Source organism: Equus caballus, chromosome 11 (genome assembly GCF_041296265.1).
Source record: "Equus caballus isolate H_3958 breed thoroughbred chromosome 11, TB-T2T, whole genome shotgun sequence".
NCBI classification, from domain to species: Eukaryota; Metazoa; Chordata; class Mammalia; order Perissodactyla; family Equidae; genus Equus; species Equus caballus.
In genome coordinates, this window is record NC_091694.1 from 2,494,139 (window position 1) to 2,519,422 (window position 25,284).

General features: G+C 43.5%; 1 protein-coding gene across 18 annotated transcripts in view; it reads right to left on the reverse strand.

Moving 5' to 3' along the window:
- The window catches only part of RPTOR (regulatory associated protein of MTOR complex 1), a 397,394-nt gene extending 372,369 nt beyond the window's left edge, over positions 1-25,025 (reverse strand). For 11 of the 18 annotated variants that reach the window (XR_011423115.1, XM_070226806.1, XM_070226805.1 and 8 more), the window contains exon 1: positions 24,001-24,984. Coding sequence is in view for 16 of the 18 variants with exons in the window: in XM_070226806.1 (XP_070082907.1) it covers positions 24,001-24,162 (162 nt within the window). In the remaining 2 variants the exon portion in view is untranslated. Of the gene's footprint in view, positions 1-24,000 lie in introns of all 18 variants that reach the window. The other 7 variants (XR_011423116.1, XM_070226807.1, XM_070226804.1 and 4 more) reach the window with 2 other exon arrangements.
- Positions 25,026-25,284: the final 259 nt, after the last annotated feature.

A 25,284-nucleotide genomic window follows, 5' to 3' on the forward strand; every position in this document is an offset into this window, starting at 1 on the left:
AGAGCTGCGAGTCTGGGCGAATAACCTCCCAGCTGCCTCAAAAGCCCATAACACCACTGCAGTCCCTAAGGAGGGAGCATGTCTAGGCAAGTCTGTGGGAGCAGGTGCCAGCAACCTGAAGCCCCTGGGTGATTGCTCCCACAGTTTATGGGAGACCCCACAGGACCAATGCAATCCCAAGGAGTGGCCCAGGCTTGGGCAGGAACAGCTGACAGGGATCCTAGTCAGCACAGATTACACAGCTGCTGCCCCCTCCCCCAAAGTGACAGCAGTAACCAAACTCTATCTCTATGCAGAGGCACAAATCCACACCATAGAGAAGTATGAAAAAATATATTAAATCTCCAGAACAGAAGGAAAATGACAAGTACCCAGAAAACAATCCCAAAGACATAGAAATCTATAACCTAAACGGCAAAGAATTCAAAATAGCTATCATTAAAAAACTCAATGAATTAAAAGAGAATACAGATAGACAACTGAACGAGTTCAGGAGCTATGTCACAAAAGAGCTTGATAATATAAAGAAGAACCAATCAGAAATGTTGGAGATGAAAAACACAATGGAGGAGATTAAGAAAAATCTGGACTCCCTGAACAGGAGGGCTGATAACATGGAGGAGAGAATTAGCAGTCTGGAGGACAGGAATATAGAAGTGCTTCAGATAGAGGAGGAGAGAGAACTAACACTAAAAAGAAATGAAGACACTCTCCAAGAAATATCCGACTCAATTAGGAGAAGCAACATAAGGATTACAGGTATCCCAGAGGGAGAAGAGAAGGAGAATGGAGCAGAAAGCTTGTTCAAAGAAATAATAGCTGAGAACTTCCCAAACCTGGGGAGGGAGCTGGAAATCAATGTGACAGAATCCAATAGATCTCCAAACTTTATCAATGTAAAAAGACCCACTTCAAGGCCTATAGTAGTGAAGCTTGCAAAAGTCAGCAACAAAGAGAAAATATTAAGGGCAGCAAGGCAAAAGAAAATAACCTACAAAGGAACCCCTATCAGGCTGTCAGCAGATTTCTCAGCAGATACCTTACAGGCTAGGAGAGAGTGGAATGATATATTCAAAATTCTGAAAGACAAAAACTTTCAGCCAAGAATACTCTATCCTGTGAAAATATCCTTTGAATATGATGGAGAAATAAAAACTTTCCCACATAAACAAAAGTTAAGGGAGTTCATCACCACAAGACCCCTCCTACAAGAAAAGCTCAGGAAGGTCCTCATACCTGAAAAAAAAAAAAAAAGAAAGAAAGAAAAGGAAAGGGGTTACAAAACCCTGAGCAAAAGAGGTAAGCAGGAAGATAAAATCAGAAAATTGCAACTCTCCATCAGAACAGGTTAGCAAAAAATAAAGGGAAGTGGGCCAGCCCAGTGGCCGAGTGGTTAAGCTCACGCACTCTGCTGCAGGCAGCCCAGTGTTTCGTCAGTTCGAATCCTGGGCACGGACATGGCACCACTCATTGAGTCATGCTGAGGTGGCATGCCACGTGCCACAACTAGAAGGACCCACAACTAAGAATATACAACTGTGTACCGGGGGGCTTTGGGGAGAAAAAGGAAAAAAATAAAATCTTTAAAACAAAAAGATAAAGGGAATGGAATAAATCTTGTCATTTTAACCAGAAACTCACAACACAAGAAGAAAAAAGATGTGACAATAACAACTAAGAAGGGGAAGAGGGAAGGGATGGAAGCGGCTTAGTCTATGGAAATAAGAGGCTATCTGAAAACGGACTGTCTCATCTATGAAATAATATCAAGCGTCTTTTCCAACAATAATGCTATGAAACTAGAAATCAATTACAAGAATAAAGCTGGCAAAGGGACAAAGATGTGGAGATTAAACAACATGCTACTGAACAACCAATGGATCATTGAAGAAATCAAAGGAGAAATCAAATATTATCTGGTGACAAATGAAAATGAAAACACACCATACCAACTCATTTGGGATGCAGCAAAAGTGGTCCCGAGAGGGAAATTCATTGCAATACAGGCTCACCTCAATAAATAAGAAAAATCTCAAATAAGCAATCTCAAACTACACGTCAGAGAATTAGAAAAAGAACAAACAAAGCCCAAAGTCAATAGAAGGAGGGAAATAATAAAACTTAGAGCAGAAATTAGTGAAATCAAAACAAAAAAAACACAATAGAAAGGATCAATGAAACAAAGAGCTGGTTCTTTGAGAAAATAAACAAAATTGACAAACACTTAGCCAGGCTCACTTTTTTTCTTAAGAAAAAAAGACATAAGACTCAAATAAATAGAATCAGAAAAGAAAGAGGAGAAATCACAACAGATACCACAGAAATACAAAAGATCATAAGACGATACTATGAAAAACTATACGCCAACAAATTGGACAACCTAGAAGAAATGGATAAATTCTTAGACTCTTACAACTTCCCAAAACTAAATCAGGAAGAAATAGAGAATCTGAACAGACAAATCACAAGCAAAGAGATTGAAACTGTTATCAAAAACCTCCCCAAAAATAAAAGTCCAGGACCAGACCAGAATTCTCTGGAGAATTCTACCAAACATTCAACGAAGATTTACTATCTATCCTTCTCAAACTATTACAGAAAATTGAGGAAGATGGAGCACTTCCTAACACATTCTACGAGGCCAACATCACCCTGATCCCCAAACCAGACCAGGACAACACAAAGAAGGAAAACTACAGGCCAATATCACTGATGAACACAGATGCAAAAATCCTCAATAAAATATTGGCAAACCGAATACAGCAATACATTAAAAAGATCATACACATAGGAACACAGGGATGGTTCAGCATCTGCAAGTCAATCAACATGATACACCACATCAACAAAACGAAGAACAAAAATCACACGATCATCTCAATAGATGCAAAGAAAGCATTTGACAAGATCCAACATCCATGTATGATAAAAACTCTCAATAAAATGGGTATAGAAGGAAAGTACCTCGACATAACAAAGGCCATATATGACAAACCCACAGCCAACATCATACTCAATGGGGAAAAACTGAAAGCCATCCCTCTGAGAACAGGAACAAGACAAGGGTGCCCACTCTCACCACTCTTATTCAACATAGTACTAGAGGTTTTGGCCAGAGCAATTAGGCAGGAAAAAGAAATAAAAGGAATCCAAATAGGCAATGAAGAAGCGAAACTCTTGCTGTTTGCAGACAACATGATCTTATAGATAGAAAACCCTAAAAAGTCCATTGGAAAGCTATTAGAAGTAATCAACAATTACAGCAAAGTTGCAGGATACAAAATCAACTTACACAAACCAGTAGCATTTCTATACTCTAATTTAAACAAATTAACAGAAAGAGAACTCAAGAACACAATCCCTTTCACAATTGCAACAAAAATAATAAAATATCTTGGAATAAATCTAACCAAGGAAGTAAAAGATCTATACAATGAAAACCACAAGACTTTCCTGAAAGAAATTGATGACGACATAAAGAGATGGAAAGACATTCCACGCACGTGGATTGGAAGAATAAACATAGTTAAAATGTCCATACCACCTAAAGCAATCTACAAATTCAATGCAATCCCAATCAGAATCCCAATAACATTCTTCACAGAAACAGAACAAAGAATCCTAAAACCATAGGGGGAAACAAAAGACCCCGAATTGCTAAAGCAATCCTGAGATTTTAAAAAGAACAAAGCTGGAGGCATCACAATCCCAAAATATACTACAAAGCTATTGTAATCAAAACAGCATGGTACTGGTACAAAGAGAGGTACACAGATCAATGGAACAGAATTGAAAGCGCAGAAATAAAACCACACATCTACGGACAGCTAATCTTCAACAAAGGAGCTGAGGGCCTACAATGGAGGAAAGAAAGTCTCTTCAACAAATGGTGCTGGGGAAACTGGACAGCCACATGGAAAAGAATGAAAAGAGACAATTCTTTCACGCCAGTCACAAAAATAAACTCAAAATGGATCAAAGACTTTAAGCTGAGACCTGAAACAATAAGAGTTCTAGCAGAAAATATACACAGTACACTCTTTGCCATCAGTCTTAAAAGGATCTTTTCGGACACTATGTCTTCTCAGACAAGGGAAACAATAGAAAGAATAAACAAATGAGATTTCACGAGACTAAAGAGCTTCTACAAGGCAAGGGAAAAGAGGATTGAAACAAAAACACAACCCATCAACTGAGAAAAAATATTTGCAAATCATATATCCAACAAAGGGTTAATCTCCATAATATATAAAGAACTCACACAACTCAACAACAAAAAAGCAGGGGAAACGGGGGTGGGCACAAAGGGTGAAGTGGTGCACCTATAATGTGACTGACAAACAATAACATACAACTGAAATTTCACAAGGTTGTAAACTATCATAACCTCAATAAAAAATAAACACAAAGTAAAAAAAAGATAAACTTTTAAAAAAATAATAACAATGGACGGGGCTTATAACATGTGGGATTAAGATGTATGACATTAATAGCAAAAGCATGGGGGACAAAAATATACTTTTGTATGGTCTCACATTACATGTGAGGTGGTACAACATTATTTGAAGATATACTGTGATAAGCTAAAAATGTAATATATTGCAAACCTTAGAACAACCACCAAAAAAAATAAAAAAGAGTTTTAGCTAATAAGCCCATAGAACACATATTATAAGGGTAAATTTAAAAAAAAGCAAAAACTAGCATTAAAATAATCATGTAGAAGGTTTAAAAATTAAGTACAAGAAAATATAAATTTTTATAAATATAATTCTACCTATGCCTACCTCCCATCCCTGTCCATAACTGTGTAACTTTCCATAAATTTTTTTACATAGATAAGCACTTATTTTTGAATGTATATACAGCTTTTTAAAAACACAAATAGGATCATATTATATAGTCTGTTCTGTGCCTTGTTTGGGGGGTTTGGGGTTTGTTTACTTTACTTAAGAATGTATCTTGAACACCTTTCCATGATAGCATATAAATAATTACTTCACTGTCTTTACTAGGTGTATGCAAGTCCAGTGTGCAATGCACCATAATTGAATTAATCAGTTCTCTACTGATGGACATTAGGTTATTTGCAGACATTTGAAAAATACTAAGTGAATGAACGAATGAATGCTGCAATGAATATTCTTACAGAAAATTGGGATAATCTTAAAATGACAGTTTTCTACATTTGCTTGGATTTATTATTCATATATTTAAAATAGGCTCACAATTCTATAGACAATTCCATAAAATCATTCCATTTGTAAAAATATTAACATACATAATATTAACATAACATAATACATCTCTATGTAGAAGTCAATAAATGAAGGAAAAAATAATCTATAGAATCAACTATAATCTACTTAGCATGAAATTCTTCTCAAAGAAAAAAAGATACTGTCAGGGATAATCTGGCAACTATTTCTCAAATATATTTACTTACGTGAAAATAAATTTAGCTGAGTGAAAACTATCATTAACTTTAAGAAGGCAATAAAACAGATTATAAATTAGGATCTACTGCCTAAAGTTAAATGGAGTGACATAAGACATTAATATGGCACTAGTAAATCTATCATAAACTAGCACATCCTGGTATGGCTTACAATAAGCAAGGGCAGAAGGCACTCATGGTCAACATCCAACCCAGGAAACCACATGAGTGTTGGGGCGGGGCTGGGGGGGGCGGGGGGAGCCCAGGGAATCAGGCAATCTCCAAGCCCACTTCAGGCATACTCTTGGCACCTGGAGAGCATCTGAGGTAGACACAGCAGGTGGAGCCCAACACCACTCAGCGGTCACTGCTCGGTATAGCCGGTGGCAGGACCCAGGTAAATCCAAGAAGAGAGTCAGTCAGGTGCCCAAAACGGAAACTCAGAGGACTTGGGAAGCAAACCAAAGTCATATAGGAAACTCAAGCTCTGGAACTCAGTAGCAAGTACCTAGTTTGTTGTTAGAGCAGGCAGTCACTGAATAGCATAAAGGAGGAACCCAAAGATCAGCATCCAGAGACAAAGAACCAAATCTAGGTCACAGGAAATGTGGCTTCAGGCACAATTCCAAAGTCCAGTGGTCAGTGGCAAGCCCCCAACTTCTGGGTCAGCCCCTGTAGCCTTACAAGAGAAAGAGGGCCCAAGGAGAGCTGAAGGACTTTCTACCTGGCTCATTTCTCCCGGGACCTAGGACAATGCTAGGCCAGTGAGCCCACCTGTGGGAAAGGCAGCAGAGTGAGAGTCAGGGATGTTACCAGCAGCAAACAAGGGCTCTGCAGCAGGCACATGTTCAGAGAACTTCTCACAGCAGCCACTGCTAAACCCAGCAGTCTGCCCCACAGACCAGATAAAAATGGAATAAAGCACTTCATCTTCAGAGCACGTCTACCAGAAAACAGGGGACAGCAATGACCTCTCCTTCCCATTCTGATTCGGTGGATTCCCAGAATTGTTTTTATGAGAATATTCTTTCTGAATTAAATGGATTTGATGTCTAAAAAATATGAGGGCTATTATTGAAAACCTAATACTTGCCAGGATAGCTTGCAAGAATCAATTCATTTTCTGTGGGGTTCACAAACACTGATTTATGGGAAGTGTATCATAAAGACTAGTTTTTGATAAATCTATATTTACCAGAACCTCACTTAAACACACTCAGGTGGAGCATGGATCTCAGGAGAGCTCACATCCTATGCAGGAAAGGGGCAGCTTCGTTGTAAAGGGTTAAAAACAAGAAAGAAATCTAAGCCTGCCCATTTGGAGCCCCTTAGGATGGTGGTCACGTGAACAGCTTTTGCCCCTTACCAACTGATGACAACTACAGCCACAGCTTGCTGCCTTGATGGGGGCAATTTCTGCCCTTTTTCTTCCAAATAGCCGATCGTTTGCAATATTTAAGCTACCACACAAAAGTGGAATGGCACTCAGTAGCTGTGCAATAAGGAGCATGTCGATGGAAACGCACAAGTGTGCAAGTTACCCCCTCAGAACAAACCAGCTGTCATTCTCCAAAGCACTGACCTGCGTCAAGCAGGCCCAGTGCTTCCCAATATTCTCACATCAAATCCTCACCACCACATTACGAGGTAGGGAGCCTTAGACCCACTTTATGGTTAAAAACACTAAGATTTAGCCAAGAGCAGACAGCCAGGCAAGGAACCACCTTGAGCTGGGGTCAGTCTGACACCCAAGTCCATTCTGTTGGATAAAAACTCGCTGCCTCTTCAATTCTTCGAAAAAATCCACCAAGATTTTCTAAGTCTCCATGAGGAGGGACTTTAAACCAATGAGACATCTCGCCCAAGGCCACCCTGAGAACAGGGTAAGAAGCAAGGTGGAGGCCCAGGCTCCCAAGTTGTCAGATCAGGGTCTTGGACTCCTGGCTCCCCTCCTTAGCAGCCAGTGAATTCCGCAGGGTTGACTGCCCTCAACTGCAGCAGGTGCCCGCTAGGGGTGTTATCAGGATTCAACAGACTAATCCATGTGGAAAGATGTTTGCAAATTGTAAAGCAATAAAATGGGAGCAGTATAGTTCCTGCACTCACTGAGTCCCCTCCCTGGGCCCTCCTGTGCGCCTCACCCACAGGGCCTCTTCCTTCACTGTCCTTTCCACTGCCTTCCAGTCTTCCCGCTGCGGGCTCCTCTGCCTTGCAAACACTTATTTGCTGCTGCCCCCAACACTGGCCACTTCTCTCCTCCCAAATCCTCAGCTATGTGATCACTGCTTCGCTCCCCTCTCACCTTCTTGACAACTGTTTTCCAGAAATTCAGCTTCTACTAAATTCCCTGTGCAACCAAGACATCTCTCTCAAAAGTCACCAATGGCCTTGGCTCCATCACACACAAATATTTACCAAGTCTCTACTGCGTAACAGACACTTTCCGGCACTATCTGTCCAGGCTTCGCCCCCTACATTAGAAGGTTAGCTCCTTGTGAGTGAGGACTGTAGGTTTTCTTTCTGCAAAGCTTTCAAGACAACATGTACTCCAGGTGTCGGCAAGAACATGGAGGAACTGGAACTCTCATACAATGCTGGCAAAAATGTTTATCAACACAACTACTTTGAAAACCTATGTGGCAGTATCTACGAGGCAAATTATGTGTATTCTCTACCACCCGGCAAATTCCACTCCTAGCTTTCTACATCCAAAATCAGTATATATGTTGCCCAAGAGATGTGTAAAAGAATGTTCGCTGCAGCACAGTTTTAATAGTCCAGATATTAGAAACCACCCAAATGTTCACCAACAGGTGTAAGAATAAATTTCGGCACTACACTCCGTGAGAATGAATGGGCACAGCTACAGACAGCAACAGGAGCGGATCTCGGAGACAATGCTAAGTGAAAGAAAGCAGAAACAAGAGCCCAGCTGTCTAACTGCAGGCATCAGGAGGGTGGCTTCCCAGCAGGAGTGGAGAGTGACAGGAGGGAGGCATGAGAGAAACCTCAATGGGGCTGACGGCATTCGTCACCTTCTGTTTCTTGATTTGGGTGCTGGTCACACCTGTGTTCACTTCGTGGCAATTCATGGTGGACTTGAGTTGTGAACTTTTCTGTTAGGCTTCAATGAAATTTACTAAAAACAAACTTAAAAATGTGAGTCTCAGTTAAGTGATCCTAAGCAACTATGCTTTGTATAGATACCTAGCACGGGACCCAGAAGAAAGCACAAGGCCCCAATCTCAGAAACGGCAGGAACAATGAGGGCTGGGCAGCAAGAGGACCCAGGCATGAGCAGCTCCACCATCCTTCATCGCTACCATGACTCAGCTCCATGCTGCATCTCCTACCTTGTCTCTACACCAACTGCTTCCTCACAGGTCATGTTTACCCATAACTAACTCAGAGCATGCCACGACCCCCTGTAACCCAGAGCTAACTTTGGTGCCACTGATGTATCCCAATGCAAATTCTTACAAGAGAACCAGATTGGTCCAGCTCATCTTCCCATGCCCACGAGGCCATACACTGCTGGCCTTAGGAAATAGCTGCCCTTGGACCAGACATCCAACCGTGGTCCACCCAGCTGCAGTCAGGAAAAGGCAGGGCCCTGTGGTCCACCCAGCTGCAGTCAGGAAAAGGCAGGGCCCTGTGGTCCACCAAGGGCTACCCTTTCCGGAGAGACAAGGATTAAAAGAGAGAAAAGGTTCACTGGAAGGGGCTATGGACTGGCAGACACCAAGCGTAGCACTTATGAAATTTTGTGGGTCAAGTGCTTCCAAAAAAAGCCTTTCTCTTCCTTGGCCTCTGTTAAGCTATGTGGTCCCCATCCTCCTCACCTCTGACTGACCCTCCCCTGATGGACAACCTCCCTTCTTTGCCCTCCAAGAACTCCTACCGTCTAGCATCACCCCTATGCAGTCAGTTTCCAAATTATTTCTCCAAACTTGATGCAAGTCTTCAAATTTCAGTGTACTCAGGTCAAACTCAACCTGTCTAAAACCAAACTCACTAGCTTTCCTCCAGAAGCACGCCCCTCTCTGAGTTCACCTAATATTACTAATGTCTTGGTTCCAGATTTAACACAACAAAAAACAGAAAAAGCAAAATAGATTAGATTTTGAAGATATCACTATGAATGCAGAATGTTTAGCTTAATATGGACAGAGATGGTTACATATAGAAACATTTATAGATATGTCTATATACACAGGGGTCAGTATACATATATATATTTCCTTGCTCTGTCACCTGAGAGGACCTAAAAGAAATGACTCTCCTGTAGCAATGAGCACACCTATCACCCAGATCTTGCTCTCTAACACCATTCTCCAACAAAAGGAACCAGGGCTCCTTGGAGAAATGGCTGAATCTAGGACTGAGACAGGAAATGTACAAGATGAGCCTGGAGCATCCTGTAGTGCCAGAAAGTAAGGAGGTGTTCCAAAAACCCCACAATGACGGGGCTGTGTCAAAGCAGCACAGGAGCCAACTGAAAGAGCTCCCAATGGCCAGAGATGGAGCAATTCGAGGAACAAAATAAAGTAGCACTGGATTATAACCCAAAGTATGAAGTAAATATCCACAAGTCCATACTGATAAAAATGATTGAATAGATTAATAAATGGGGGAGAATAGATAAAAAATCCCATACAGGAAAATTCCAAGTAATGTATGAAAATATTCTGCCCATGGGGAGATGGGAACATAACCCCCACCCCTTAAGTGTGGGGTGGGCACAGTGACTTCCTTCCAAAGAGCACAGGATGGAAGTGGGGGGATAACAAGTGGAGACACCTGGCAAACACACCTCAGCCAGGTGATCAAGTCACATCAACAGAGATGAGTCACACTGACAGCATGAACCCTTGACATGATGTGAGAAGAAGGGCATTTTCCCTCTGTGATCTTCCTCCCAAAAACCCAAAACCCCAGTCTAATCATGAAAAAAATATCAGATGAATCCCAACAGAGACATTCCACAAAATCCCTGACCAGCACTCCCCAGAACTGTCAAGGTCATCTGAAACAAAGAGAGTCTGAGAGACCATCACAGCCAGGAGGCGCCTGAGGAGACGGGATGACTAAATGTCATGTGCGATCCTGGATGGGGTCCTGGAACAAAAAAAAGATAATAGGTAAAAACTTAGGAAATCGAAAGAGTGTGGACTTCAGTTGATAATAATGTATCGAATATTGACTCATTAGTTGTAACAAACTCATGTAAGATGTTATCCTAACGTAAGATGTTATCCTAATGTAAGATGTTAACGATAGGGGAAACTGGGCACAAAGTATACAGGAATTCTATCTACCTTCTCAATTTTTCTACAAATCTCAAACTGTCCTAAAAAAAAGAGTCCACTCAAAGAAAAAAACCAACCCACCACACAGTTTTTCTTCCTCCTAATTATTCACCAAATCCCACAATTCTCTCTTCATTTCTCTGAGAATGTCACTACTTCACACTTCACACCCCACCTCTACTCCAAAACTTTCAAAGATTTTGTTGCTTTCCAAATAAATGCCATTTCCTCCTCCTACCATTCAGGTCTTTAAGATTTGGCTCAAAGTGCCTCCCACTGCTCGTACCAGAGGCTTCCTCCTCACTCCAGGCAGACCTTTCCCTCCCCACCTCCACGCTGGTCTCTCAACTCCACTTGCTCAGATCCTGCTCTGTGCTGCAAACCCCTCTTGCCTCCACAGTTCCCTGACACCCACCCACCTCTAACCTCCAGGCGTGTGAACCTCCCAGAGGGTCTGTTCTTCTGCCTATCTCACCTGTGCGCTGGTGAGTCGGGGGAATGGTGGCACACTGTGACACTTTGAGTGCCCAGCGGAAGGCTTGGCCTTTTCCTTCAGTTACAGAGGTGTGGGGAGGATAGGAGGCAGCATTCTCCAGTGGTTAAGTGGGCACTGTGTAGACTGACGCGCATTTGTAGAATACCTGGCAGTCTAGAGCTCTGCCTTGAATAAGAACAAGAGTTGGGTCTAGTTCAGACTGGCCTCTGCTCTGAAGACGCTGATCTCTGGGAGGGAGGCGGTGGAGACCAGCACCATCTCCCACGGTATTCTAAAAAGGCCTTCCTTTCACTTTAACTGGACGCCGTCTACGCACCTCCCCAGAAGGTCCTTCCCTCTACCTTCCAACCAGCCAAATCCTTCTCGTCTCTGTGTCCAGCTCAGGTCCTACCTCCTCCAGAAGCCTTCCTCAGCCAGACTCCTCTTCCAAAATCCCCCACAGCTACTGGCTATACCGCTCCTTTTCACTGAGTGATAACACGGTCCTGAACCACTAGGTAAACGTTTCAAGATTCGCTCGCTGATCCCCTCAGCTGTCTGCAATCACGTTGATTTTACAATTCTTCCCAGGGTTATGGGCTGGACCATACTCCTTGTGCATCCCCTCAGAGTGGCTGGTACAGCAGAGGCACCTACTCAGTAGCCAATAAACAGTGAGTGAGCAGGTAAATAAATGACAGTGCTCCCGAGAAGTCAGTATAATTGTGGTCTCCCAGGTTCGCCATTAATGCTCACATTCTCCAAGACGTGGGACAGCCCGGGATAATAAGGGCACAGACGCCAGGGCTCAAATCTGGGCTCCACTGCTCGCTAGCTGTGTGACTGGCAAAATATCTAAGCTCTCTTGCTTCAGTCTCCTCCGTTGTAAAATGGGTATAACAGCTGTGAACAGGGATGTTCAGGAATTAACAGGATTGTCAAGATGCAAAGCCTGGACCATGCCTGGCACACAGCCAGTACGACTTAAGGCTAAGTGAGCCCTGCTCTTACTTTCTCAGAGGCAGGGAAGATGTTAAGAGCCAGCAGCCGGGCTGGCATTGATGCTCAGCTACATCTTGAGTGTGGTGGGGTTTTCGAGGGTTTATTTTATCATCATGCTTCAGATCTCACAAGGGCAAGGATATCAAAAGTAGATAATTCAAAATAACCCTTAACAACACATACACTATAATCCTGGTTGTATGCATGGAGAAGTGGAAAATACACCAAAATATTAACAGTGGCATAGCAGGGCTTCATATAATTTTTATTTTCATTGTTGTGATTTTCCATATTTCCTAAATATTTTACAATGATGTGCTATTTTTACAATCTGAAGGAAAACAAGTTTTCAAGGAATTCATTTATGCCAATAAAAAATGTTAAAATATTTTTCAAGTAGTAAGACCATTTTCAGTATAAAGTTTTATTTAAAGAACAAAACTCTTCAGGGAAAATACTCATGCCCACTGACCAAGTCAAAACACGTTTTCAGGAGGAGAGCTGTGTGTACGAAGTCAAAGACTGAGGATCAGTCTTGGAGCCAGGCCCCGAAGCCAGATTACGGGTCTAACCCAGGCCCCATGACCCACTAGCCAGGCCAGCCATGGACCAGAAACAACTCAGTCTCCTCTGGCGCATCACGGTCAGCTACTCAGCAAGATGACAAGCACCAACGTGCCAGGTATTCAGGACATCCACTGTAGCAAAGAAACAGAGACACCTTGTATCTGTGCAATGATTTCGCCTCTGCAGAAACCAAATCTGGACCGAGGCCAGGCCTCTAAACTTGTTCAGAGGAACACAGAAAAAGGAAGTTTTGATTTAACATTTTGACAGTACTTTTATTTTGGTATATCTTTAAACTGCTTATCTGATCAACCTTTAAGGATAAAAGAAGTAGTTATCCAAGAAAACACCAAACTGAACGATACTCACTATCCACAGCTCATCACCAACACCCCAGGGCAGGGAGGAAAGAAGACCAGACACCAGGGGACAGGGAACTTGGGAACCATTTTAAGCAACACGGCCAACGTTTCCCACTGAAATATTCCTTAAGGAAAACTTTCTCCAATTCCCAAAGCCAGATCCGAGCTTTTTCCCTTCCCGAATGCCGGCTGCAGCTTGTTCCTCTCTCTCCTACATTCAGCCAGGAGCCTGCAAGTTATTCTGCCACCTCCTGCACCCAACCAATGACCAAGTGCAGTCAATCCTCCTTCCAGGGAGCTCTCAGGGCTGCCACGTCTCACTGGCACCACCAGAGCTCAAGCTGCGGCTAACTCTTCCTCGGCTCCCACCTCCCCACCCTCGGGACAGCCCTGACCACCACCCCTCCCTCTCTCTCACACACACACATAACTACTCACGCAACACATCCACACACACACCCTCTCTCTCTCCACTCAGCAGCCACAGGGATCTTTCTAAAATGTAATCCTGATCATGTCACCACCGCGCTTTAAAACCTTTCTTAACTGTCCTTAAGACAAAATCCAAACTCCCAGGGCCTTCTAAAGCTTGTCAGGACCTGCCCTGTTCACCTTTCCATCCTCACGGAGCTCTCTTCGCACATTCTCTGCTCCATCCATTTCTCGACAAATATCTACTGAGCACAGTCCCTCTGTGAGAAGTTGGGGGCGCAGCAGTGAACAACACGAAGTCCCTGTTCCAGTCGGGGAGACAACACAAATGCAGAGCCTGGTGTGAGGGTGGTGGCAGTGCTGAGGCCAATAAAGCTGGTGGAGCTACACAGTGGCTGGAGTGCTGCCCTGGGGAGGAAGGAGGGCTTTCCCCCAAGACCATGCTCTCCCCGCTCCCCACCTCTGCACACCCTACTCTCGGCCGGCCCTCCAAGCCTCATCTTCTTTGCCAGCTAATGTCTATTCTCTTTCAGGTACTGGCTCTGAGTGCTCATCTCCAGGAGGCCATCTCCTCGCTCTGTACGCAGCCACCACCACCCCAACACCATGCCTCCCGCGTTGAGTCATCCCATCTTCCCCAATAAACTGGTCAACGCCTTAAAAGCAGGAGTCATTCACACTTAGCATGGTGCCCGGCACATAGACGCACTCAACAAATATTAGCTAAATTACTGAACTCTATAAAGCAGTTGTTTCTGACTTAACTACTCTTTCTCCTCCTTGTGCCCCCACTACTTGACCTTATCCATCAGGGACCACCTAAAAGGTGCACCCAGCACAGAGTTTGGTCAAATGCCTCGGGCATGCAGACACCAAAGAAATGTCCCAGCAAGCAGAATTCCTTACATCACTACCTTGTTACTCAAGTGCAGACACATAATTACTGCATTGTGCTTTTACTGAACTTTGTATAGGATGTCGTTTTTCTCTAAAGAATATAAATTCCTCAAGGGCCCCGTCTGTGTCTTATGTCTCCTTATATCCCACAAAATCCCAGGCTCAGTGTCATATACGTTAATGGTACTAAATGCTCATAAGAACCATTATTTCCCCATAAAACATTGAGAAACCGTGAAACTTACTTTTAGATAGCATACACTAATAGGGAGATTTGTGCATTTCACTCTAGTAAAGTTTGCCTCAAACAACAATGTAAGTTAAGTATCAACCTCTCAGTAGGTTTACTTCCCCAAGTTCTACGGGTTAGCAATTCAGAAACTCCCCTCCGTGCATTCCAGGCTTGAGAAAATGACTAAAGGAGGACAATGGAGCCAGCTTCTCACTGTTGGGAAGGAAGTGACAAACCCAAAAAGGAGGAAAAAGGAGAATGTGCCCTGTGGCAACCACCAGCACTGAGGAAAGCTCTGTGCATTCATGGTTTTCAATGCACAGCAATAAACAGAGAAATAAATACAGGCAGACACAGACGTCTCCACCCTAGCTCTCCTGCCAAGGGGGCCCACAAACAATGGCACCCCAGCAGCAATAAGCAAACCCAATGCCCAGATTTGGCTTCTAAATTCCATTCTCCACTAAAAGGAACCGGGGATCCTTGGAGAAAAGGCTGAGGCAGGGAAAATACTAGATGAGCCTGGAGCATCAAGTAAAGAAGAGTTCAAAACCTGGCACATCAAAGGGCAAAGGTGGCAACTTGAAGAGTCCCTCTACCAAGAAAGAAAATAAATAATGACAGTAATTGATCAAGGGTAACAATATCAGGACGAAACAACATCATACCGTATTCTGACATGATGCTCTGAATAAAGCACATCACTTCAACAGTATTCCCACCCAAAAGGCAGAACCTGAATCTGTGTGTGAGGAAACACAGACACACCCAACTTGAGGACATTCTACAAAACAACTGCCCTGTATTCTTTAAAAATGTCCAGGTCAGCAAATTCAGAGACAAAAGTAGACTGGAGGCCACCAGGGGCCGCAGGGGGGGAGTTGGGTAATGGGTGCGGAGCTTCAGGCTGGGAAGATGAAAAAGTTCTGGGGACGGATGGCTGCACAACAATGTGAATGGACTGAATGCCACTGAAGTGTACACTAAAAAATGGTTAAAATGGTACATTTTATATTACAAATATTCTACCACAATACAAAACATGTCAAGGTCAAGAAATTCTAAGAAAGGCTAAGAAACTCCTTTAGATTAAAGGAGGCTACACAGCCAAACCAGTAAATGCAATGAGTGATCCTGGATGAGGAGGAGGGCCAGAAATTGCTAATAAAGGAGCACTTTTGGGACAAATAGTAACATTTTAATGTGCACTGTGGATTAATAATAGTAATATATCAATGACAAACGTCCTGATTTTTACAACTGTCTGTGGTTATGTAAGAGAATGTCCTTGTTCTTAGGAGATACACACATTAAGGCATAAAGGGGCACAGTGTCTCCAACTTGCTCTTCAATAGTTCAGGGAAATAAGTACATATTTACGTTTATAAATAAGAGCAATAAAGCAAATGAGACAAGACATAAACAACCGGTGAATCCCGGTAAAGGATACGTGGGAACTCACCATACTATTCTTACAATTTTTCTGTAAGTGTGAAATTATATCAAAACTAAAAAATACAAAACAGTACTAGTCAAGAACAAAAGGCAGATCTGAGACGCATACTGCTGCAGCCTGGTGAAGGTAAAACTCGCTATCAATGCTTGTGTCCTCTTCCACCTCCGAAGGCACGACATTCTCTGCAGTGGCACCTACTGGTCAAGTTTAAGGTTCAAGAACATTAAAGATTAAACTAATGCAGACTAAAGCATTAACTTATCACACCAAATATTTACGGGAATGGCATTTTCTATATATTTAACTTACAAAAAGACAATGGTGTCCAACGTCCGCCTCACTCAAACAAGTATGGTAGATACCCAAAGTACTTGTGTAACGTCTTCTGAATAAAAGGAGGATGAAGTCAGAAACCTGGAGGACATCCTCTATATATAATCCACATGCTATCTTGTTAAAACTCTAGCTTTAGAATTCTACAAGGTGATAATGAGGAGGAAATGTTCTTATCCATTTCAGGACTCTTCCACAGCACGTTGTTCAAAATGGAACACGGCACATTTTTTAAAGCAGGTTAAAAAAAAAATCTACGTAGACGGTCCCTTTGTGGCTCCTGAGCCTCACATGACAAATGCCAACAGAAAGTTCTTTCGCTTCCAGTGCAGAGAGACCATTCTAGCCAACACTCATGCTCTGTTCACACTCTCCGCCCACTCTTTAATCCCCACAAGGACCCAGACTCCACTGATTCCACCCTCAATATCAGCAGAGTCCACGCCCTGTTCTCCACCCCTCCTGCAGTCACCTGGTTTTGGCTCTCGTGGTTTCTCACCTGGATTACAACTCCCCTCTCCAGTGGGTGTTCCCACCTCCATTCTCACTGGCTCCAAACCCTCCACTCCACCCATGGTCAAAAAGATCTTTCACAACACAAATCTCTGTATGACGCTCCCCTGCTTAAATCCTTGAGCCGCTCCCCATCACCGTCCACATTGACAGTCATAAGTTGCTGAGAGTTTAACACTGGGTCAGTGTGACTGATTCATATGTTTCATAAATGCAGTTCAATGCAAATGATTTACTTATTTAATATAAATTCAAGGTTTTCCCGATAATCATCCTTCTCACCTGTAAACACACATATATCAGTGTACTATAATTAGGTGTTGACCTGTCTGTCTGTCCTACTAGAGTCCTAGAGAGCACGGCACACTATAAGTGAGCAATAAACCTCTGCTGAACCGAAGTAAAGTTCTGGCTGTAATGGATCAATTTCCTCCACTCACAGGAAACACACTCTAAGTCTGAGGCAACAGGAGGCCCTACTGATGGTTTTATAGCTACACGGAAGGCGGCTGCCTTCACAATCACATAGGCTCTTCCCCAGCACAAGCTCAGAGAATGGAAAGAGCGTAACAGATCCCTGTGAGGTCTGTCACCTAATTTCTGCTCAAGTCACTGCTTGATATTTTTCGCCAACCACCTGGCATCCTCAAGCCCTTCTTCCTAATTTAAGTTTGATGCCCACTTTCTTTTAACTACACTAACAAGTTTCAAACTCTTGATAACAGGACCCCTTTACACTCTTAAAGATTAGTGAAAGACTCCCAAAGAGCTTTTTTATGAGTTACATTTATCAATATTTTCCATATTAGAAGTTAAAACAAAAAAAGTAACATATTTTGTTATTAATTCATTCAAAAACTATAAACTCATTACATATTCAAATAAATATTTCTATGAAAAATAACTAAATTTTCAAAAAATTCTCAGACAAGTGACACTTTTTTACAAATCTCTTTAATGTCTGCCTTAATGGAAGACAGATGGCCTCTCATATTCTGCATTCAATCTGTTGTGATGTGTTGTTTGATTGAAGTAGATGAGGAAAACGTGGCCTCACAAAGACAGATAGTTGGACAGGGTAGAAGTATCAGAAAGTCCAATAATTGAGAATCTTCTTTGATGTGATGGCAAAACTCAGTAAACGGTAGTTTCTTAAAGGTTTGCTGCAATCTATCTGAATAGAATATAAAATGGAATATCTCACCTATCTGAAACCATAACAATGAACTTTTTGTACCCTATTATGTTCAAACTCTGAATGGATCTTTTGCCCATGGATGATTTCGTAATATCACGGATTGGTCATTTGGAAATACTGGTTGACTGAATTACACAGATGTTCCAAACGTGGACATGTTTCATTCTGCGTATCAAAAAAAAAAATCAGAGTCATTAATATCACCATTAGCTCATCAGAAAAGTCTGCGACTACTGGGAAGCTGGGAAGCTCACAGTGGCAGATACAGGTTTTCCAAAATTCTAATCTTCACTGAAAGCTCAAATTTTATCACTGGCAACAAATACTGTGAGTTGTTTTCCTTGAAGTGATAGCTCACTTCGTTCATTTTCGACAAAATGTCTGCCAAATACCCAAGCCTCCGAGTGCCCAGAGCTGGCCTGTCAGCCTCCTTTCTGGTCCAGCTTGTGTTCCATGAAAAGCAGCAGCTCACTCAGACTGCAGCCCACACGTGCTCTTCCTAAGACAACCACGCCCGCAGCAGAGGGTCACTGCGCACAGTCATCGGGCAAGCTATTGCAAAGGCGTGTGCTAAAGAGCTAGCGTTTAGCAAAACTAATGATTCTTACTGCCTTATCAAGGGCATTCTCAAGTGAAATTGGAATTTTTTTACTGCAAGTGCAGGCAATGAAGAAAACACTAAGTACGAGCACACTTCGGCGGCACCATCTTGATTTGTGTTCAGGCACCAGCAGTTTTACCCACTGTAGCTTTTGCACCATCAGGGCAGATCTCAATACAGTGGAAAGACCAACGATGGCTTCTATTGTTATACAGACAGCACTGACCTCGTGGACCCCTGAAAGTATCGGGGTAACCCCAGAGACCTTGCACACGCTGTGAGAACAGCCAGGCTGCACCACCAGCGCTGTTCTCTGTCTGGTTTTGTAGCCCCGCCACCACCCGAGTCACCTCCCCATACACTGTTTTAGACTCTATGGCTTCTCAATATGCAGTTTTCAGTCAAGACATTGTGATAGGGGCTGGTCCGGTGGCCGAGTGGTTAAGTTCATGTGCTGCGCTTCAGCGGGCCAGGGGTTCACCGGTTCGGATCCTGGGCACAGACATGGCACCACTCATCAAGCCATGCTGAGGCAGCATCCCACATGCCACAACTAGAAGGACCCACAACTAAAAATACACCACTATGTATCAGGGGGCTTTGGGGAGAAAAAGGAAAAATAAATAAATAAATAAATAAAATCTTTAAAAAGAAAAAAAGACACTGTTACACAGTTTTGTTTGTTTTTAACTAGCCTTTGTTTCTCAAGTTCCACTTCCTCTCATTGTTAGTCATGTAACTTATGGCACCATAGGCAAGCCATTTAATTAAAGCCTCAATTTCCTCATTAATCACATGGAAATAAGGATCTCTAACTTATGGTGCTACAGAGGCTTAAGAGACATAATCCAGGTGGGGGCTTTTGTAAACTATTCATTTTTTCATCAGTACATTTTCACTGAATCCCCACTATGTGCCAAGCACTGTCCTCTGTACTGGTATAAACAAAGTCCTTGCTTTGTGATAAAAAACCTTAGTTCTGGAGGTATGAAAATAAAGAAAAATACCAGAGAGATAAAGAGTGATCATGAGTGACAGGGGAGCTGCTTTAGATGGGGTGACCAGGGAAGGTCTCTCTGAGAAAGTGACCGAGTGGCTGAGTGTGAAGGACAAGAAGGAGCCAGGTGCGCAAAGACCATGGGGAAGAGCACTCCAGGCCTTTCCATCCAAGAAGTAGAAAAGGCAGGCAGGGTCAGACCAAGAAGCTCTGTGAGCTGGGGGGAGGAATTTGCATTCTATTCCAAGCACTCGGGAAGCCAGAGCAGAGGCCCAGTAAGGAAGTAACAGAATCTGATGTACATCTTTAAAAGATCCCTCTGGCCACTACGTGCAGAATTAATTGTGGGGTAAGAGTGGATGCAGGGAGACCAGTCAGGAAGCAACTGTAGTTGTCCAGACAAAAGATGGCAGCTGCCTGGACTGGGCTTGCAGCGGCGGACACAGATGAGGTAAGGGAAAGCTGCCTGGACTGGGCTTGCAGCGGCGGACACAGATGAGGTAAGGGAAAGCTGCCTGGACTGGGCTTGCAGCGGCGGACACAGATGAGGTAAGGGAAAGCTGACAGGCTCTACTGATGAACTGGGCAAGGCAGTGAGGAGAGGAAGAGGAAAGAATTAAGGATAAATCTCAGATTTATATCTTGAACAACTGAGCAGGTGGTGGTGGCTGCGTGTTGTGATGGAGAAAACGCAGGCAATTAGGTATGAGACTGGAGCTCCAGGGGCAGGGCAGAACCAAGACTGGGGATTTGAGAGTCACTGACATGTACCTGGCATTTAAAATCACGAGCCTAGATGAAATCAGCCATCAAGGGGCATACATAGAAAAGAGAAAGGGGTCTGAGATCAAGTTCTGGGGCACTCCACACTCAGCCGTCAAACAGCAAAGGAGTCTGAAGAGGAGCAATTAGAGGCCTCAGAGGAAGAACTGGAGTTCTGGGAAGACACAGAAGCAAGTGAGGAAAGAGTTTCATGAAGGAGGGAGTGGTCCACTGTGGAATGCTGCGAGAGGTCGAATAAGATAAGGACAGAGAAGTGTGCTGCTGAGAGGTCGAATAAGATAAGGACAGAGAAGTGACCTTTAGATTTAGAAACAAATGATGGCCGTGTTGGGGGTGATTTCAGAGCGGTGGAAGGGAGCCTAACTGGAGCAGACTGCGAGAGGGTGCAAGGTGAGGAATCCAGAGGGAGCAACGCTGGATTGTAAAGTATTACTATTTACCCTTTTTGGGTCCATATATTAGTTTAATGTATCTACTTGGCTTCCTCCATGGCTTATTCAAAGTATAGCTTACAAAGCAAGGCAACTCAGTCTAGAGACTGGTTTGGGAAATGGCTTCATCGTTTTATAGCTACATCTAAACACATGTAGGTATAGCGTGTCTGTAGATGGTTTTCTTTCAAAGAAACAGCTCTCAAACTTCCCTGATTCCATCCCACACATGCAAGGCAAAAGATCCACCTGAGACCAATCATCCCCACATGCCCACTTTCCGGGGGGGCGGGGGGGGGGGGGGGATGAACTCTGTGATAACTATAAAGTATCGCAATAAAACACAAATGGGGGAGACATATACTCATCTATTTCAGCCATAGGTCTATGAATGATTCAACATTACAAGACAAAAATGCTACTGATGCATATGCACATCATTCCCTACACACAGACGAATTAACTAAGCCGCAGACTAATTTGATAATAACAGTATTAAATTAACAGTAACTTAGCAATTAAAATGCAAAAAGAGTGGCATTTGAAAACCAGGACTGGTTGAAAAACTGTGGGAATCCCAAATGAGAGTGGGCACATGCTGTAGGTCTCTAAGGATGCCAAATGTTGAGCAGCAGAAAACATTTTGGAGTTGTCAGTAAACTTTAGTAAAGATGGCAATTTTAGGAATCCTTAACAATTCCACCAAACAGGACACCAGTAGGGAACCACTAAAATATACACAAAATAAAAGTACATGGAACTACGCATCAATTGCAGGAAGGAGCAGATTGAGTCTGCATTTAAGGCAGTCAACGGCCCCCCAGGAAAAGCGGTCTGTGTAGGTCCTAGTACAGGACAACTGAGCCCACACAGGTTGCTTTACAATGATGCTACTCCATCAGACTGCTGGAGGCCACCTCCAGCACAGGGGGACAGTCTGGCCTGGAAGCCAGAGTGGCTGCCTGAGTTGCCATAACAGAGCAGAAGTCACATATGGGTAACCCGCTGGCCAGAACCAACCCTACAAATAGGGTTTGTTTGGCCTGCGGTGTTGGACTACTTTGTGTTTTGTAATATCTAAATTAGTGCCAATATTTTAAAATTGAAAGACTTCACATTAAAAAAAAAAAGTTTTCTGGCTTCTCAAAGAAAAAGAGAGAGTAAGGGAGCAAGATCTGGCCGACGCCCAGCTGCCCCTTTAGCTGCTTCAGCATGTGCTCTTCAGAGCCCCACTGTTCCCACCCTCCAGAAAATCAGACACAAACCAAACATTGGCTTGGAACCTGTGCCATTATTCTTCTTCTATCTGGCCTGGTTCATTCATTCATACTACCTTCCAACTCTTAGCATCGTTGGAATTTGCAACCTTCGTCCCAGTCAGGTGTACTGAAAAGGTCCCCCCCAGGGTCTAACCAGGGGAAAGAAACTCCAAAGACTGTTAAGATGCCATGCTCTCAAAAACTTAACTAAAACCGTTAGCTGCTGATTTTCTTCTTCATTAAACAATTTGCAAAGGTCATATACAGCAACTTTCACCTTTAGCTCTTTGCTAAGTAGCAATCTCAGTAATTACTCAGACTCATGGAACTTTTGTTTCTCTTAATAATCTATGAAGAGCTTAGTAGGGACTGCTGATCACTCACAAATTAACGTTTTAATTAAAAGGTCAAAAATATATCCATTAATCAGTTTTGAACAGTTTGAGCATGGGTTTAGGATAGCAGAGGGAATCACATTTCAAAAGAAAAATAAAAATGCCCTCCAGATAGAATGAAAAGCAATGATTAGACAACTACTTTAAAATAAATTTCTCTTCATATATGCATAGCAACCACAAAAGCTTTGAACTATACAATTCGTACTAAAAATGTCCATACGACAGACCTTATACAATCTCTTCCAATGATCATCTCTTTTTAAACTATTTTCGGATGAAACAAATTTTCCTAACCTTTTAAAAGTAAGCCAAATCAATAACTGAAGCACTGGTTACTAGTAACTAACTAGAATTACCATAAGGGTAATCTTCTATATGTCCAACAACATACACTAAATAATCTTACATAAACATAGGCCCAGAGCAATCACACTGTACTATAACACCAACCACTCCTCTGATACCACTAAAATGTTAAAAATAAAGGCAGTCTTGAAGGAGAAAATAAATCATAAAAAGACAAATTATAAATGCACAGAGATGAGACAGTCTCCCTCTTTTGGAGACCAGGAAATGGATGGTAGTTGATTAAGGGCAGATTCAACAAAACTGGCTGCTCTCTTTCCCGCTGGCTGTTTGTGAGTCACTGTCCACACTCCCACACCAGGGGGACCCCCTAAAACCTGGACTCAAATTCCAACCCATTTTACTCTCACTCCATTACTGTAGCGAGAAATTGGAGAAATTCTGTCTCCAAGTTACAGCAACATACCACCACATAAAAGGAGGAAAGTCTGGATTCAAGACAAATTGTTTAGAAGGCTATGATAAAGTTCATTGTTACTTTAAAATAACTTTGCATTAATTTGTTGCTAGCTGAACATCTGCCAGTAATCTTGTTTCCTAGGGTGCTATATGAGACTTCTGCACTTCACCTAGCCTGGACAAAAAAAGGAAACTAATCACTAAGTAGACTAACCACGTGGGCACAAGTATTACATCCTAAGTTGTCTTTACGTGTTAACAGAAGTCAATACTTGCAATGCTGTATTTTCTAACTTGCTTAACTTTTATTATCTGAATTAGAACTCCGTTTGAATGGAATTAACACTATCCAGTGAATAATTACTAACCAAGACAGTCTTTTCCATTTACAACCAAAAACTGGAGTCTGAAACGGTTTGTGCTTTTTAGTTGACTTGCAACATGTGGCTGGGAAAAAATAATCGCCGCTTTCCCAAGGACACTCTCCTGGCTCTGAACTCTCTTCGCCGAAAAAACTACCGAGGTCCAAGGGGCGCAGTTGGAATCCACTTACCCGATCCTTCATCCTCCAGCTCTGAGCTAAGGATTTGGAGCCTTCAATTTTCTCACAGTGCCTCTTTTTCATAAAAGCCAAAGGCAGGTTCCAGTCTGTAAGGTCGGCCTCATCTTCCTCCCGGAGTCCCAGAAGAGGCGACTGCAGCATCTCGGACTCCATCAGTGGGGGAGGGGGTGGGGGAGTCCTTGGCAGCAAGCGCTCGAGAACCTCCAGCCTTAAAAACTAGTGTGTGCTAGAACTGGTGAAATACGAAACAAGAAAACAGGGGAGTAGAAAAAGAAAAGAAAGGAGAGTGTGCGGAGACCCTTACTCAGGGAAAAAGTCTGAGAGCCTTCTCTCTAACTCTGCGCGGGAAGTCGGAGCAGGTGGGAAAAGCCGGTGGGAAATGGGGCAGCCCAAGGAGCTCCGCACATACGCACGCGCCCCCAGAGCCCAAGCCACTGGCTGCTTCTGAGGTTCTACGTCCCCGGAGGGGCTGCGAGCGGAGCTGTCAAAGGCGTGCGAGACTTCAGGCCTCACGATGACCCTGCTCTCGGCCTCCAACGCCTCAGCCGATCCGAGGACAGGCAGGCCGCCCACTCTTGGTGCCGGTTCGCCGACTGCACTGAAGTCTCCGCCCGAGGGGAGGGGGTTCACAGCACCTCGGGTCTCCTCTAGCCACTCTCAGCCCTGCGGGTCCCGCACTCGCCGGAGCTGCTGCAACCAGAGCCAGGACTGGCCCATCGTGCTCGCCCGCAGCCGGTTCCTCAGCCCCGGGTCCGCGCGGCCTGGCCGGTCCTGGCCTTCGGCCTCCTGACTCTCTCCTACCCGAGAACGAGTCCTGAAAAACGGGCGACACGGAGCGGCGAAAAGCACGGGTAATGTGGGCTTATTTGATTTGGGGAGTTTTGCCCTCTGGTTTGAAGCTACAGTGAAACTCCTCTCATCAGCACATCAAGGAGGACGCCATATTGCCAAGCCCCGGCATGCATCGCGATCTATGGCGTGGCTACCAGGCCAAACTTCCTCAGAGCGTTCTGGCCGCTCTTCCCAGGGTGTACAGAAAGAAGTCCCCGCCCCCCCCCCCGCCCCCCCGCTGCCATGGTTACCATCATCCAGCTTTTCAGAGTTTCTCGCCGTTCCTTCAATAGATCTGTGATATCAAAGTCAATCCTACAAATGAAATTATGTTCATGTAATTAATTTTGAAAAAATCTTTTTATTATTACAAATGGACCTACATGCTTCTGAAATTAAAGGAATCAAGCCTCTTGTTTCTTTGAAAAGGCAGCAAAAGCTTCA